This window comes from Castanea sativa, chromosome 10, assembly GCF_040712315.1.
Source record: "Castanea sativa cultivar Marrone di Chiusa Pesio chromosome 10, ASM4071231v1".
Taxonomy (NCBI): Eukaryota; Viridiplantae; Streptophyta; class Magnoliopsida; order Fagales; family Fagaceae; genus Castanea; species Castanea sativa.
Genome location: NC_134022.1, coordinates 25,252,556 through 25,265,937, shown reverse-complemented (window position 1 = coordinate 25,265,937; position 13,382 = coordinate 25,252,556). Strand labels below are relative to the sequence as shown.

Below are 13,382 nucleotides of genomic sequence, written 5' to 3'. Positions count from 1 at the left end.
AGGCTTAACCAAAATATATTAGACGAAATGAATTTATACATACAATTCTTATTGACCTCCAAGTATTTTAAACTTGTAATTGACAATTACACTTTATTCTCCTAAATATACCTCCTTTTACACTTATCCCTTTAAACTATCTGAATGCAAAATTACACCCATGAATTATACCCTCTTTTACACTTATCATCCTAAACTATGAGAATGCACATTGTACCCTCCTAAAAAATATATCATCTTTTACACATACCCCTAAACTATACCCATTTTACATTTACCCCCTTAAACAATGAGAAATATACACTTACTTACCTAAACAATAATCCATGGGTAGGGATGGCAATTTTTCCCCGCCCCACTTAACCCGCCCCTCTCCGCTTCACTCTGGGCGGGTTTTCCCCGCCCCGCAAAGGTGGTGGGGCGGGGATGGGGCAAGATTTTAGCCCCCACCATGGCGCGGGGCTGGGATGGGTTTAGACTTTTTAGACCCAATCCGCCCCGCCCCCACCCTGCCCTACCCCGCGTTGCTTAGTGTTACAATTGTAAATTTTTCATACCTTAAAACCCTACTATTTAAACAACCATATCAATATTAGTTTATTTTATTCTACCCAATGTGGTTCTTTGCCTTTATTTTGTTATGTGATATACTATGAGATTTATTTATTTATTTATTTATAATTGTCTTGTTAAACACTTGGATATATTATTCAATTTTTTCTAAAAATTGATTTGATTTGATAAGATAAATTTAGTTGTAATTTCAAGTATATTTTTATTAATGAAATAGGTTTCATTAAAAAAAATTGTACTAGTTGTAGGGCAAATTAACAAAAAGTAGAGTTTTATGGGGTGGGGCGGGGCTTCGCGGGGCCTCAAGGGGTGGGGATGGGGTGAGAAAGTTTTCCCCGTCACGCGAGACGGGACAAGGATGAGGTAAGACAAAACCATACGGGGCGGGGACGAAGACCCCATCCTTTGGCCTCGCCCCGCCCCGTCCCTCCCCATTTCCATCCCTATCCATGGGATGTGGTATAAAGTGTTACACAGGTAATAATTTAGGATGATAAATATGCATTTTCATAGTTTAGAGAGGCAAGTGTTACATATGGGTAATAATTTAGGAGGGTTAACTGTGTATTTAGATAGTTTAAGGGATAAGTATTAAAGAAATATAGTTTAAATGGATAAAGTATAATTTTCCCAATTTTATAATAGCCGTTCACAATCTCTTTAAAGATTTTTTATTTTTTTTATTTTAAAAACAAACATACACACATAAGGAGAGAGAAATGTATTTTAACACAAAAGCACACCACAAACTTCACTAAAAAAACTATGTTAACTTTTAAGGGAGGGTGAGTCAAGTTATACATTAATAATTAAAAAAATTAAAATAAAATAAAAAAACTCTTCGTTTAATACATTAATAAACACTGTAGAGTACCATTAACTAGGGGTGTTTCAGTGTTGTGCGATGTTGTTTTGGGTTATTTTTAGTACCGTACTTTACGGTAAGGTTTAACCAAAACCATAACTGCACCGCACCTCACCTCATTTTGCGGTCACATGTGCAGTGTAGTGCGGTTTAGAGTTTAGCCAAAATCATAATCGCACCACACTTCATTTTTGCGGTCAAATGTGCAGTGTAGTGTATAAGATACGGTTTGAAACTGATATATTTTTCAAATTTTAGGCTTTTCTTGCCTAACCCAAACTGATTTTCCCTTTGCTTTGGGCTAAGTTTGAAACTATTGAGCTAGTCTTTTTTTATTTTGGACTGGCTTTCCTAATCAACACTTGCTTGATTTATTAAACTATATATATATATATATATATATATATATATATATATATATATATATATATGAAATCTAGGGTTAATAAACTTTTAATAATATATTTCATATTAAAATAAATAAATATATTAATATATAGAGAAACTGTGGTGAGGTGCGGTTTTCTTATTATAAAACCACTAATTGCACTGCAACATGCAGTGCGGTGTACTGCAACACGCAGTGTGGTGCACTGTTACTTGTAGTGCATTGTAATTATACCATTTTACGGATAATTTTGATGCCTTTTTTGTAGTTTGGTGAACACCCCTACCATCAACCATCCTTTTCCTAATTGAAACCAACATTACTTTTTTCTTTTTTTCTTTTTATTATAAACACCAACGTTACTATAATGACAAAGGTATATATGAACATAACATACAGCTACCACATTTCCAATTCTGGTACGATAGTTAATATGGCCCTCACTTCAGAACTCTCACAATTTATGGACCGTCGTTTTTATTGTTCACTATTTTTCCTTTTAAAAAAAGAGTGTTGCATAAACTTTAAATTGTCAATGTCATTAAAAAGTTCTACAGCTGTAGCACTTGGCCTCTTGCTGATAGGCATATATAACGAGTACGTACTGCAAGAGGTGCAATTAAGATTTTATGCTTCATTGTCGTGCAAGTGGTTATTGATAGTGTATATATAGGTATTATGGGTGAGTTTGGTTTAGTTTTTTGATATTGTGCTTTTTGATAAAGTGAGGGTTTTAAAAAGTGCAGTATGAAACTGAATTTTTTGTAAAAATTTAGTGTTTGTCTAACACTTATAAAAGTGGTAGTTTGAGAGGTAAATTACCAAAAAAGACAATGTATATATAAAGATAATTCTTTATTTTAGTTATCTCTCTTAATGCAAGTTGTGGACACAATATTTACACAAAAATTTCACAATAAAGTCTATATGACAAGTTGTTAATGGTAAGAAAAAAAATGTCATTAGTAGGTCTAGATGAGAACTAATAACAACTTACTATGTAAATTTTATTATGAAATTGTTATAAAAATATTATGTCAAGAGTACAATTTTTTTTTTCTAAAGAAAAATAGTACTAATTTAAAAAGTTTAAAAATATAATAAAATGTCACAATATTTTCACAATACTAATTTAAAATTAATCATTGTAAAATAAAATTTTATTAACACTTATCTTTAAATGAGTTGTTCTAGGATTATACATGTACCCACAATTTTTTCTTCACCACATACTCTATAACATCACAATTGTGAAAAAAAAGTTGTGAAATAATCTGTGTTCCTACTCCCTATATTTTTTTTCCACGTTGCTTTACCCAAACCCAAAAACTCTTTTTTTTTTCTTTCACTTTTTTCTCATCCACTTGTTCACTTCTTCCTCATCTTCTTATTTTCCTTTTCTTTTACTTTCCTCCGCACAAAGCCCCCCCCCCCCCACACACACACACAAGTCTCTCTCTCTCTCTCTCTCTCTCTCTCTCTCTCTCTCTCTCTCTCTCTCTCTCTCCATATTTTCCATTTATCAAAAACACTACTAAATTCAAAATGTTTTTTTGAGATTAGATATGTAAGACGGAAATAAATAAATAAATAGAGAAGAAGAAGAAGAAGAAGAAGAAGAAGACGAGATTCTGTAGCACAGCAGCATAGAGGAGCAGAAAAAATTATGGGCAATTTAGGAAAAAGAGAAACCCATCAACGGTAATATTTTTGTTTTAAGAAAACACGTTTGTGTGTTTTGCAACTGCAACTCAAAGCTGTCGTGCCAAAACCTAGAAATCCTTTGAGCTGGAAAATGCACTTTTGTATAACGCACTTTTGAAAAAAGTTACCAAACACGCGCTTTGAGTTTTGGGCTAGAAAACGCACGTTTTTTCCCCTTAAGTCGAACCAAGCGGGCACTATACAACGTACGACAAGAAGCCACTTTTATTAGGCCCAAGTTAAGAAAGGCCCGTGGATGATATTGCACTTGGGCTTATCCCACCATGGTCGGCCCATAGGTGGCCCAGTGACGCCAGCCCACTGATCGTTGTCTCGGTATCCAGATACGCCTCGGTGGCTGAATGATCGGCACGTACACCGTTGATGTTTAGTAAACCTCGGCAGACTTGTAATGCTCTAGGAAACTGCGCTGCCGACCATATTTTGGTAGCTAGCACCAGTTCCAACATGATAACTTTCATTCCCAACGAAATTTATTCCTTATTAGGAATAATTAATTTGGGCCCCACCCGCACCAATGGGATCGAAACCTAATCATGGTTCCACTGCTAACCTCAAGCTATAAATAGTGGAAGGAACGATGGAAAAGGAGCTGGAAAATTGGAGGTAAGATTGATGGTGTAACCGAGCACACCCCAGAGAGTGTTCTTGTGTGTATTATGTTCCTGAGTCCACCCAAGAACTACCATTAGTAGGATACCCAATACCCACCGTACAAATAAATTGTGAGCCCAAACCTTAGATCCAATAGAATTAGGGACTCTGGGTACGCACAATTATATATAACATATGTTGTAATATATATATATATATATATATATATATATATAGAGAGAGAGAGAGAGAGAGAGAGAGAGAGAGAGAGAGAGAAATATTTGGATAAGACGATAAGTAAAAATGTTTAAGGATTTTGACAAGTCGAAAATCCTATGCGACAGGTTGAATTGATGGTGGAGGCCTGCTAGCCAATCTGGTTTTTTCGATTCCCTTTTTATTCATGTTCGACGGGTTTAAAGTCGAAGAAGAATAGTTTTTGCAAAATTCCTGGCAACAGTTTTTGAGTATTTTAAACAGCCGAAATGCCTTGTGAATGTGCAATAAACTGTTGTGAACATACAATGAATTGTTACAACTCTCCAAAAGTGTCTATTGAAGGGATACAATCTTTTGATTATAAATAGTGATCCATATTCATTCTCATAATGTCCTCTCCTTACCTTCCTATAGAAATTCATAATAATTCTCTCAATAATACTGCTACCTGAAAAATTCTAAGCTCAGTTATATCTTGAGAACAACTGAACAAGATTGTGGTAACTCTTTAATATCTTTGTATGGGCAAATACTGTTTAAGAATAACCGGTTTCCGTGCCTTTAAGCCCGTTTTGCTGCCCTTTAATTTTTGTTATTCCTTCATTGTTAATTAATTTTTTTTTTTTTTTTATTTATTAAAGGTATATTAATTTCATTCTCTCGGTTGGAGACTGTTGTATAAACTTTAAATTGTCAATGTCATTAAAAAGTGCTACAGGCTACAGCTGTAGCACTTGACCTCTTGCTGATAGCCGATAGGCCTACATACGGAGTACGGCCAGAGGTGCAATTAAGATTTTATGCTCCATTCTCGTACCCAAGGAACTAATCAAGACACGAGTTGCCAATAGAAAAAGTTTAGATTGAAGTGGGTTTGGAGTTACCTTCGTCCAATACTATGTAACGATTGATTAAGAGACTATTTATATATGTATAGTTAGTTTTAATCACGTATATAACTTTTTTAATGAGTAATATGAATTGTATAAATAATATAGAAAAAAGGTTAACAGATATTTTAAATGCATGAGTTTAAAAATTATTTTTTAAAATTTTTTATGAAAAAAGAAAAATATAACTAACTTTTTTTTTAACATTTTATATTTCCTGAGGGTATTACTATATTAGGTGCAAGTTGTCTAGTTTGTGTTTGAGTAAAAAATTTGTATGGTACATAGTTTTAATCTTTTAATTAGCTTCTAAGTTTATATGACTTACACATGACTTTTAAGTTTAATTATCAACTAAACGACCTGGTGTTATTAGCAAGATTTGTCATAATTGAAGAAGTGATTGAAATCCTTCATAGTTTTGGGTGTAAAGTGAAAGTATCCTTATAAGTTATGGTGATTTTTTGCTGTTAACCTTATATTTACTATATTCAGCAATTTGGGAATTTAATTTTAATGTTCATTTAAACAGATGGCTCTAATTTATTCATAGGCTTTGACTCTTATTTGAAAAATAGCAATGAATAATATTGGTTATACTCGATTTATGGTAAATATTCATGAGGCTAAAACATTCTTAAAAACAAAAATTATATTATAGAATGAACATAAGGTATAAATATATCATGTAAATAATGTCTAGGTTAAAGTTTCAAATTACACCTTTTGATGTTTAAAACAAAACGATCAGAGTTTAAATCCCCTCTTCTTTAACTATTGATTTATCAAAGATATGTTACGTATAAAATAAAATATGCTTAGTGCGTTCTTAAGATGCTCAAATATCTCCTCATTCAAATCTTGTTGTTGGATCTACAACAAAGCTTGCCAACGGTAGGTTGAATTACTTCTAATTTGGTTTTGTTGGTCCTTTTTTATATCGATCTCATCAATGTGAATTTGGTCAAGCTCGATACGAGAGTGTGATTGAGGGTGAAATTTTTGGGGGAACTCATATTGCGTAATTAATGAAAGAAACTAAGCAAATGTATTTTGGTCCATGTGTGAAATTCGTTAGTCTCTCAATTGGCTGGAGGGATACATCAGTAGATTTAATTTCTAAGGATCACGTGATTTGCAAAGAATCATTATGTTTAATTATATTGCATTCAATTAGATGAGAAAATTGTAGGGAGCCAAATTATAGTCCCCAACCCTAACTATCAATTAATATTGGATAAATATGTGTTATAAATAAGATTTGGTATAATTGGGATGATGGTTACAAGTTTTTGAAGTTTAGGGTGTTAAGTGCATGTACCCATAGTTTTGGGTTTTTTTGTAATTCACTCTAAATAAAATCTATCTCCACAGTGCTTTGATTTTTTTGAACAAAAAGTTATTATTATAAGCAGAGAGCACTTGACATCCACTGGCATTAATGTTTCTCAGTGTACGCAATATTTGATTTCGGCTGAATGATAAATTATCCTCTCTTTTTTCTTTTTTTTCTTTTTTGAAAGAGATAAATTATCCTTTTTCAACCTCTTGTTCTTTGGTAAGGAGAAGCAAGAGAACATATATAAGACCTTCAATAGGCTTTACAAGAATATTATGATCATCACCATAGAGTATCAGGGAAGATTTAATGTCTGAAAGAAAAGAAACCACGTAGTGAATGATCCTCTCTATACAATTTTCTTAAAATGCGATTTATATATCACTTTCATATTTATTAAATTTTTGTGTGGCTGATACAATCATCAAAACATGACCCACGAACCCCATCACATTATGCATCTAATAATTTGATTGGTGCATCTAAATTTTTCTGGAAATCTGTACTGAGCACAAAAGAATATCTACCATTGAATGAAACTCAGAAAGCTAGATGATTGACAGGTAGTTACTTCCGGGCACATGGCCGGTCCAAATTTGAAAAAATGGAAATGGAATTCATTTTCCGTAGTCCTTCAAACAATTAACAACGACGGAACTTGAGTGAGACTTTCTAACTCTTCTAACAATCAAACTTTACACAAACAAAAACAAAAGAGGCAACAAATCTGAAGATGTCTGAACTCTCAAGCATGAACTTTTACACAAGAGAGAGAGAGAGAGGGTGACAAAAACAAAAAAGAAGATTAATCTTAAGATAATTCCACCATTGAAATTTTTAAATCCTATTCATTTGTTTTAAAATGAATTGATTAACTTTTTTGAAAAAATGAATTAAATTTTATTACCACATAATCTATTTAGATTATTATTCATATGGCAAAATTTAATCCATTTATTTCAAAATGGATGAATAAGATTTTGCGATGGAATTACCTTAAAAACTCTTGAGATTCGAAGAAGAAGAAAAAAAAAAAGCATTTCAGGATAGAAGCCAAGCAACCATAGCATCATGTGTATCAGAATCTATCTCTGACAAATTGTAACTATCCCCTTCCCAATTATCACTCTCCCATAACGAAGATAACATTTTCTCTTTTTCATCCCATATTTCATTCCCTCTTTCAACTCCATCATCCAAGCCTGAAGTTATTGAAGAGCATGAATACCACTCCCCACTATCTCCATTTGAACTAAACTGGCCACTCTCCTGCAAGTCCTCAGTCGCTACCATTTTGTCTGAACTCATAAATCCACTGTCATTCCCATCACTAAAACCAATGATATCATAACTTTCTCTTCCCTTAGTCAGAGCTAAAACCCCATCTGGATCCAGCAAAACATTGTCCACTATGTCATCAAACACACCACCATCAATTCCTTCCTGATCATCATGATCATGTGGTCCTAAAGTTTCAGTCTTTTTCTCACCACTAGCATACAACCTTTGGTTCTCACATTTCCATGCCTCATCAGAACATAGAGCCAGGCTTTCTCTTTCATTATCATTAACCTTTGGATCCAAAACCATGCTATCATCTTTGGTAGTACTTGAAAAGGTCTCTTGCTCCAAATCTGGTGTGGGAAGCAATAAGACTTCTTCAATATTTGGAGTAAGAGGACTATCTTTAGGCTTAATCTTTGGAACATCTTTTTGGATGTAGTAAGTCTTGTTCTTTTTCATGGCCCATCGGCTAGTTCTACCGCCTTTTCGCTTTGTAGGAATGTCTGCCTTGGATGAGTCCATGACCATTGGTAGGGTTTCACTGGAAGACCTCCTGAAACTGGGAATTCTTCTACTCAAGTGAGAGTTCCAGTAATTCTTTATCTCGTTGTCTGTTCTTCCAGGCAAGTGACTAGCTATTAGAGACCATCTGCATTTAGAAAAGCAATTATCTTTATAAAAGGGAGACCACTGCAATTCATCCGTGAAGTAACAAAAAATAACAGTTGTTTTTCAGTTATAAATAAGAGTGCTAAACATGAAAAAGAATAGTAGACAAAAAGTTGACATTATTTTCCTCAAAAACTTTATAACTCAACTAGAATGTTTTTAACAAAAATATTTAGAATTTAAATCTCCACTTTTCCATTGTAACTATCAGATTTATCCCAAAATAAAATAAAATAAAACATAGATTATTGTAACCCAATACTCTCTTTTATTTCCCTTTCCTGTCAAAACAAAAGAAACATTTTAACCAAAAAACTCTTCATGAATCAAAGCATAGTTTTAAAATCATGTTCAACAATGGTTTAATAGAATAGAAATATTCGAAAGGATTTTGGTTTTACAATCTGTGCTCTTAAAACCATGTGAATCAACTTAAAAATCTAATTTTTTTTTTTAAAATTACTAACAATTATTCTTTAAATCTAAAGGATAAATTATTAAGAAATTTAATTCTAAGTTATTTAATAAGTGAAACTGAAGTCTTTTTTGCTAACTACATTTTAATGTATCAAGTACTTCATTTTACAAAAGATAATTTCCATTCACTTAAGTAACGTTTGGTAACTATATTGAATTTAGATTTTTTACTTTTGGTAGTATGTATTTTTCTTAAACATAGCATTTGGGGTTGTGTTGAAATTCTTACTAAAAGTTTATTATGTCAATTGAAACTTCTCTTTCACCAATTAATACCGGTTTTTTTTTTCTTACGGTACCATTTAATTTCTCTCTTTACTTTTCAACCGGATTTTTTTTTTTTTTGCATAGCTTTACCAACTATCCAAGTAGTATGAAATTATTGTGTGATTACATAAAAATAAACTAATTCTAAATACTTTCCAGCTTAAAAAAAAGGTATTGGTTGGACTCAATTATGGAGGAAAAAAATACATCTAAGTGACCCTCACTAGACTTTGAGAATTAAAAACGACCCTAAAGTTAAAACTTGGTTATTTATTTTTATATAGGTTAGACCCGATTCCATGATTTAGGTCAATTCAAAACTCTCTAGACGCTATTTATTTTTTTCATAAATTTTAAATTGGATAATTTTGGTAGCTATTAATATTCATTTATTGAAGTAATTATTCTATCATTTTAAAAAAATTGTGATAAGATTAAAATATAGGTTGTAAATTGTAAAAAAAAAGATTTTACAATAAATCCTTTTTGAATTCAAACTCTATATTCTCCAAACATAATTTTCCCCAAACCAGTTTAAAAAAAATCTTATTTAACCCATACGCGGTGATTGATAAAATCATTTACATGTATTATATATTTAGACAAGTCGCACTAGGCGACATGACTAAAAATATATGTTGATGATTTTATCGTTCGCCGTAGCGAACGGGTTTGAGGAATTTTCTACTTAACGGACTGGTCTAGAGGTAAATTTTTCTTATATTCTCGTGCTTGGAAATATGTGAGATGCATTATAGAGTTATCAAACATAAGTCTTGGCCTCACTCAATTAGTCGATGACCATATCTTTCGGGACCACAACTGCAAGAGCTGACATAGACTTACAATTTTTGGAATTAAGGAAGATGTAGAAGAGGAAATTACTGAAGGAAAATCAAGCAGAAAGAAACAAAACAAGTTCCAACCCCATCAAAATATAGAGCGGGAAGAAAAGGAAAACAAATTATGTCAAAAACAAAAAGTAAACCGTTATTGGTGGATACCACTAATGAGGACGTTATGAAACCTCCCTTTCCAACCGAGGGAGAGAGAAATTCTAGAATCTGTGTTCACTTGGTTTGGTGATGGAGAAGAAAAATGAACAAGCTCGATTGCTGCACTAACCTATTCCCCATAGAAGAATGCAACTTTATGATGGTTTCCTCTTCCTCACTAGAAATGTTTCCTCTCTTCAAGTCAGATCTCAAGTAGTTAATCCATCTCAACCTGCAGCTCTTCCCACACCTCAGTAACCCTTCAAAATCCCACAACAAAAACCATGGAAAACAAAAAAACACAAATGTCAAAACCATGATCATATATCATATGACACAAACCAAAGAAGTAATTATATAACTTGCATTATATTATATTATATTATATTATATTATATGTATATAAATATATATACCTGCATTCTTTGGCAATGACCTCCATGACCCTTCTCCATTAGCTTGAATATACTTGATCAGAATCTCATCCTCCTCAGAAGTCCACCTACCTTTCTTTAACCCAACTTTATCACAGCATGGAGCCCTTCCCATTTCGCTATACAAAGAAAGTCATGAACTACGGTTGACTATAACTTGTATTCTTTATTTTTTGTATGCGCACGTCGGTACATGTCATTAGCGAACAAAAGCTGAAAAATTGTGACTATTATTTATAGAGAGAGAGGGTATAGCCACGTAGGTGTGGGGCCAGTGACAGATAATTAAATCTAAATCTGTGGTGTGAGAAAGTGCCACGAGGGTTGTGTATGAAAGTCACACTCGTGGCTTCTTTATGGTCGAGAACCGCGTGACGGGGCTTCACTCTCCCACGTTGATGCTCCCATACCTAGTATGAATACATGCATTTGTGATCCCCTTTAAGATTGTTCTTCAAAATCTTTGCTACCTGCCTTTATGCCCCCATCTACCTATTAGTGGTGGTATCAGAAATTTTTTCTAAAATGTTCCTCAAGAAGTATAAATTACATAATTTAATAAAAAGAAAAATTTATACATTGACAACAACAACAACAATAAAAAAACACTCAAATACATAAAGTTTTACTTAATTAACTAAAAATTGATGTTATATAAAAATTAAGTAACTTTTTATGTTTATTCACTTAATTAACTAAAACTACTATTTTTTTCTAATCAAAATTATCAGAAAAAGAAAAAGAAAAGTAGTTATACAATGAAAAAAACTAAATTTACTTGACTTTGACCAATTAGTTGTATAATATATATTATAATGTTTTTGAGGAAAAGTAGTTGTACAATGATAGTTTGTCAGGTAAAGCAAAAACTAAAAGTAAAGCCGTAGTATAGAAAATTTTGGATAAACGGTAGAAAATTTTATTGATAAAAGAAAAAAACCAGAATACCAAAAAACAAAAAAGGACATCATGACACCTTGGACTAAGGGCCACCACCAACAAATGTAGTGGTCCCAGGAAGACATTCATAAAGACATCTAACTCAAACCAAATTTTGGGCTGTCATAAGCTATTGTTAAGTTGCTCAAATTATGGACCAAAATTTAATTTTATTGGTATAAAAAATATTCAGGATGTTCTCAAAATTTTTTATAAAGGTAGATAAATATAAAATTTTAAATTATTATGTATAAAAAAAAAAAATTTCAGGTCAGGGTAGTCCTGGGACCACCCTGGCCATAAGGTGCACCGCCCTTGCTACCCATTGAAATTGTTTCCAAAGAATGTACCTGCAGTACCGGGGACCATATTTACTCTTTTGTAACTAGGGGTGTGCATGGGTTGGGTTGGTTCTGATTAAGGAGATTTTTTGACCCAACCCACCATAGTGGGTTAAAAAATATTCAACCCAACCCATCTCATAAGTTCAACCCAATCCAACCCAACCCATATGGGTCGGGTTGAACCCATGGGTTGAACAATTTTTTTTATTACTATTATTATTAAATTGAGCAAAAATATATATATAAATATAAATAGATTTAAAAAACCCAAAAATTAGTATTAATGTAACTCCTCAAAGGCAAACAACACTAATAACTAAATAATAAGAGTAATTTGCTAGGGTTTGTGTGAACTAATTGGCTTTTATATAGGATAGGAAGAGCTAGCTATTTAAAAAAAATTATTAATTATATAATATATTTTAAATATATATGTAGGTCGGGTCGGGTCGTGTTGAGTTTGGCGGGTTTGGAATTTTATGACGCGAACCCAACCCAACCCGCTATAAAATTAAAAAAAAAAAAAAAAAATTTGTAACCTAACCCACTAAGCCCTAAAAATCGACCCAACCTAGCAAGTTGGGTTGGGTTGGGTCAGTTTTGGCGGGTTGGCTGTACACCCCTATTTGTAATCACAAAACCTTCGATTACTTTAAATAGGAAGTACTTATTCAATTCTCATCTTAAAATTTTTTTTAAAAATGTTGTTTTTTTCTTGGCAAGATGGGGGAAGTGAGAGACATGAAAAGAAAAAGGGAGGAGAGAAGAAGGGAAAATTATTAGTTATTCTCGGCGTAGTAATGTGGTGTTTTCTCTTTTTCACATTTAATAATGAATTTTACTAATTAAATTAAGTAATTGTTAGGTACTTTCAAAGCTCGGTAACATGATGCTCATTCCTCTTACATTCATAATAGATTTCACTAATTAAATTCATAATGTAGTCTACAATAAATGTGAAAAGAGAGAGTACTATTTCAATACTTAATAATTACTAATTACTTGAGAAAAAGCGCAAATGAAAGGGAAGGAAAAATTATTGTCCCATATATTGTTGAACCGGACTTCATTGAATCCATAGTCTTTTGTAATAGGGAAAAAAAAAACTCAAATTTATTGTGTACCAAGCAAGCTGATTATAATAACAATTAGGTTTTACTTGTAATCATGATAAAACCATAAGGCCAAAAGTCAAAACATATTTTCAAAAAAGTTTTTTTTAAAATAAGGTTTTTTTTTTTTTTTTTTCAATTTCGAGTATTTGGTTTGATTAAAAATTCTAGTCAATTTAAAAATATTATCTGGTTGATTGTCAAATTTTGGCTCATATGGAGTGTAAAATGTTTTAGGCTTGGACTTAACTTAAAACAATTTCAAATT

The 13,382-nt window shown here is 32.5% G+C and overlaps 1 protein-coding gene across 1 annotated transcript; it reads right to left on the bottom strand.

Annotated features, from left to right (window-relative positions):
• Positions 1-6,941: 6,941 nt before the first annotated feature.
• Positions 6,942-10,919, bottom strand: LOC142612816 (uncharacterized). Its single transcript, XM_075784975.1, has 3 exons — positions 10,702-10,919; positions 10,416-10,545; positions 6,942-8,526 (listed from the first exon to the last, which is right to left on the bottom strand). Exons 1-3 carry the CDS (start codon positions 10,832-10,834, stop codon positions 7,635-7,637), a joined length of 1,155 nt encoding a protein of 384 aa, XP_075641090.1. The 5' UTR covers positions 10,835-10,919; the 3' UTR covers positions 6,942-7,634.
• Between the last annotated feature and the right edge of the window lie 2,463 nt (positions 10,920-13,382).

What these genes read in the sequence shown, in the direction of transcription:
- LOC142612816 (XM_075784975.1), bottom strand. Translation starts at nt 10,834, where the DNA reads ATGGGAAGGGCTCCATGCTGTGATAAAGTTGGGTTAAAGAAAGGTAGG. An exon ending in GTCATTGCCAAAGAATGCAG is followed by an intron (nt 10,546 to 10,701) that starts GTATATATATTT and finishes GGGATTTTGAAG; the next exon opens with GGTTACTGAGGTGTGGGAAG. An exon ending in CATTCTTCTATGGGGAATAG is followed by an intron (nt 8,527 to 10,415) that starts GTTAGTGCAGCA and finishes TTCTAAATGCAG; the next exon opens with ATGGTCTCTAATAGCTAGTC.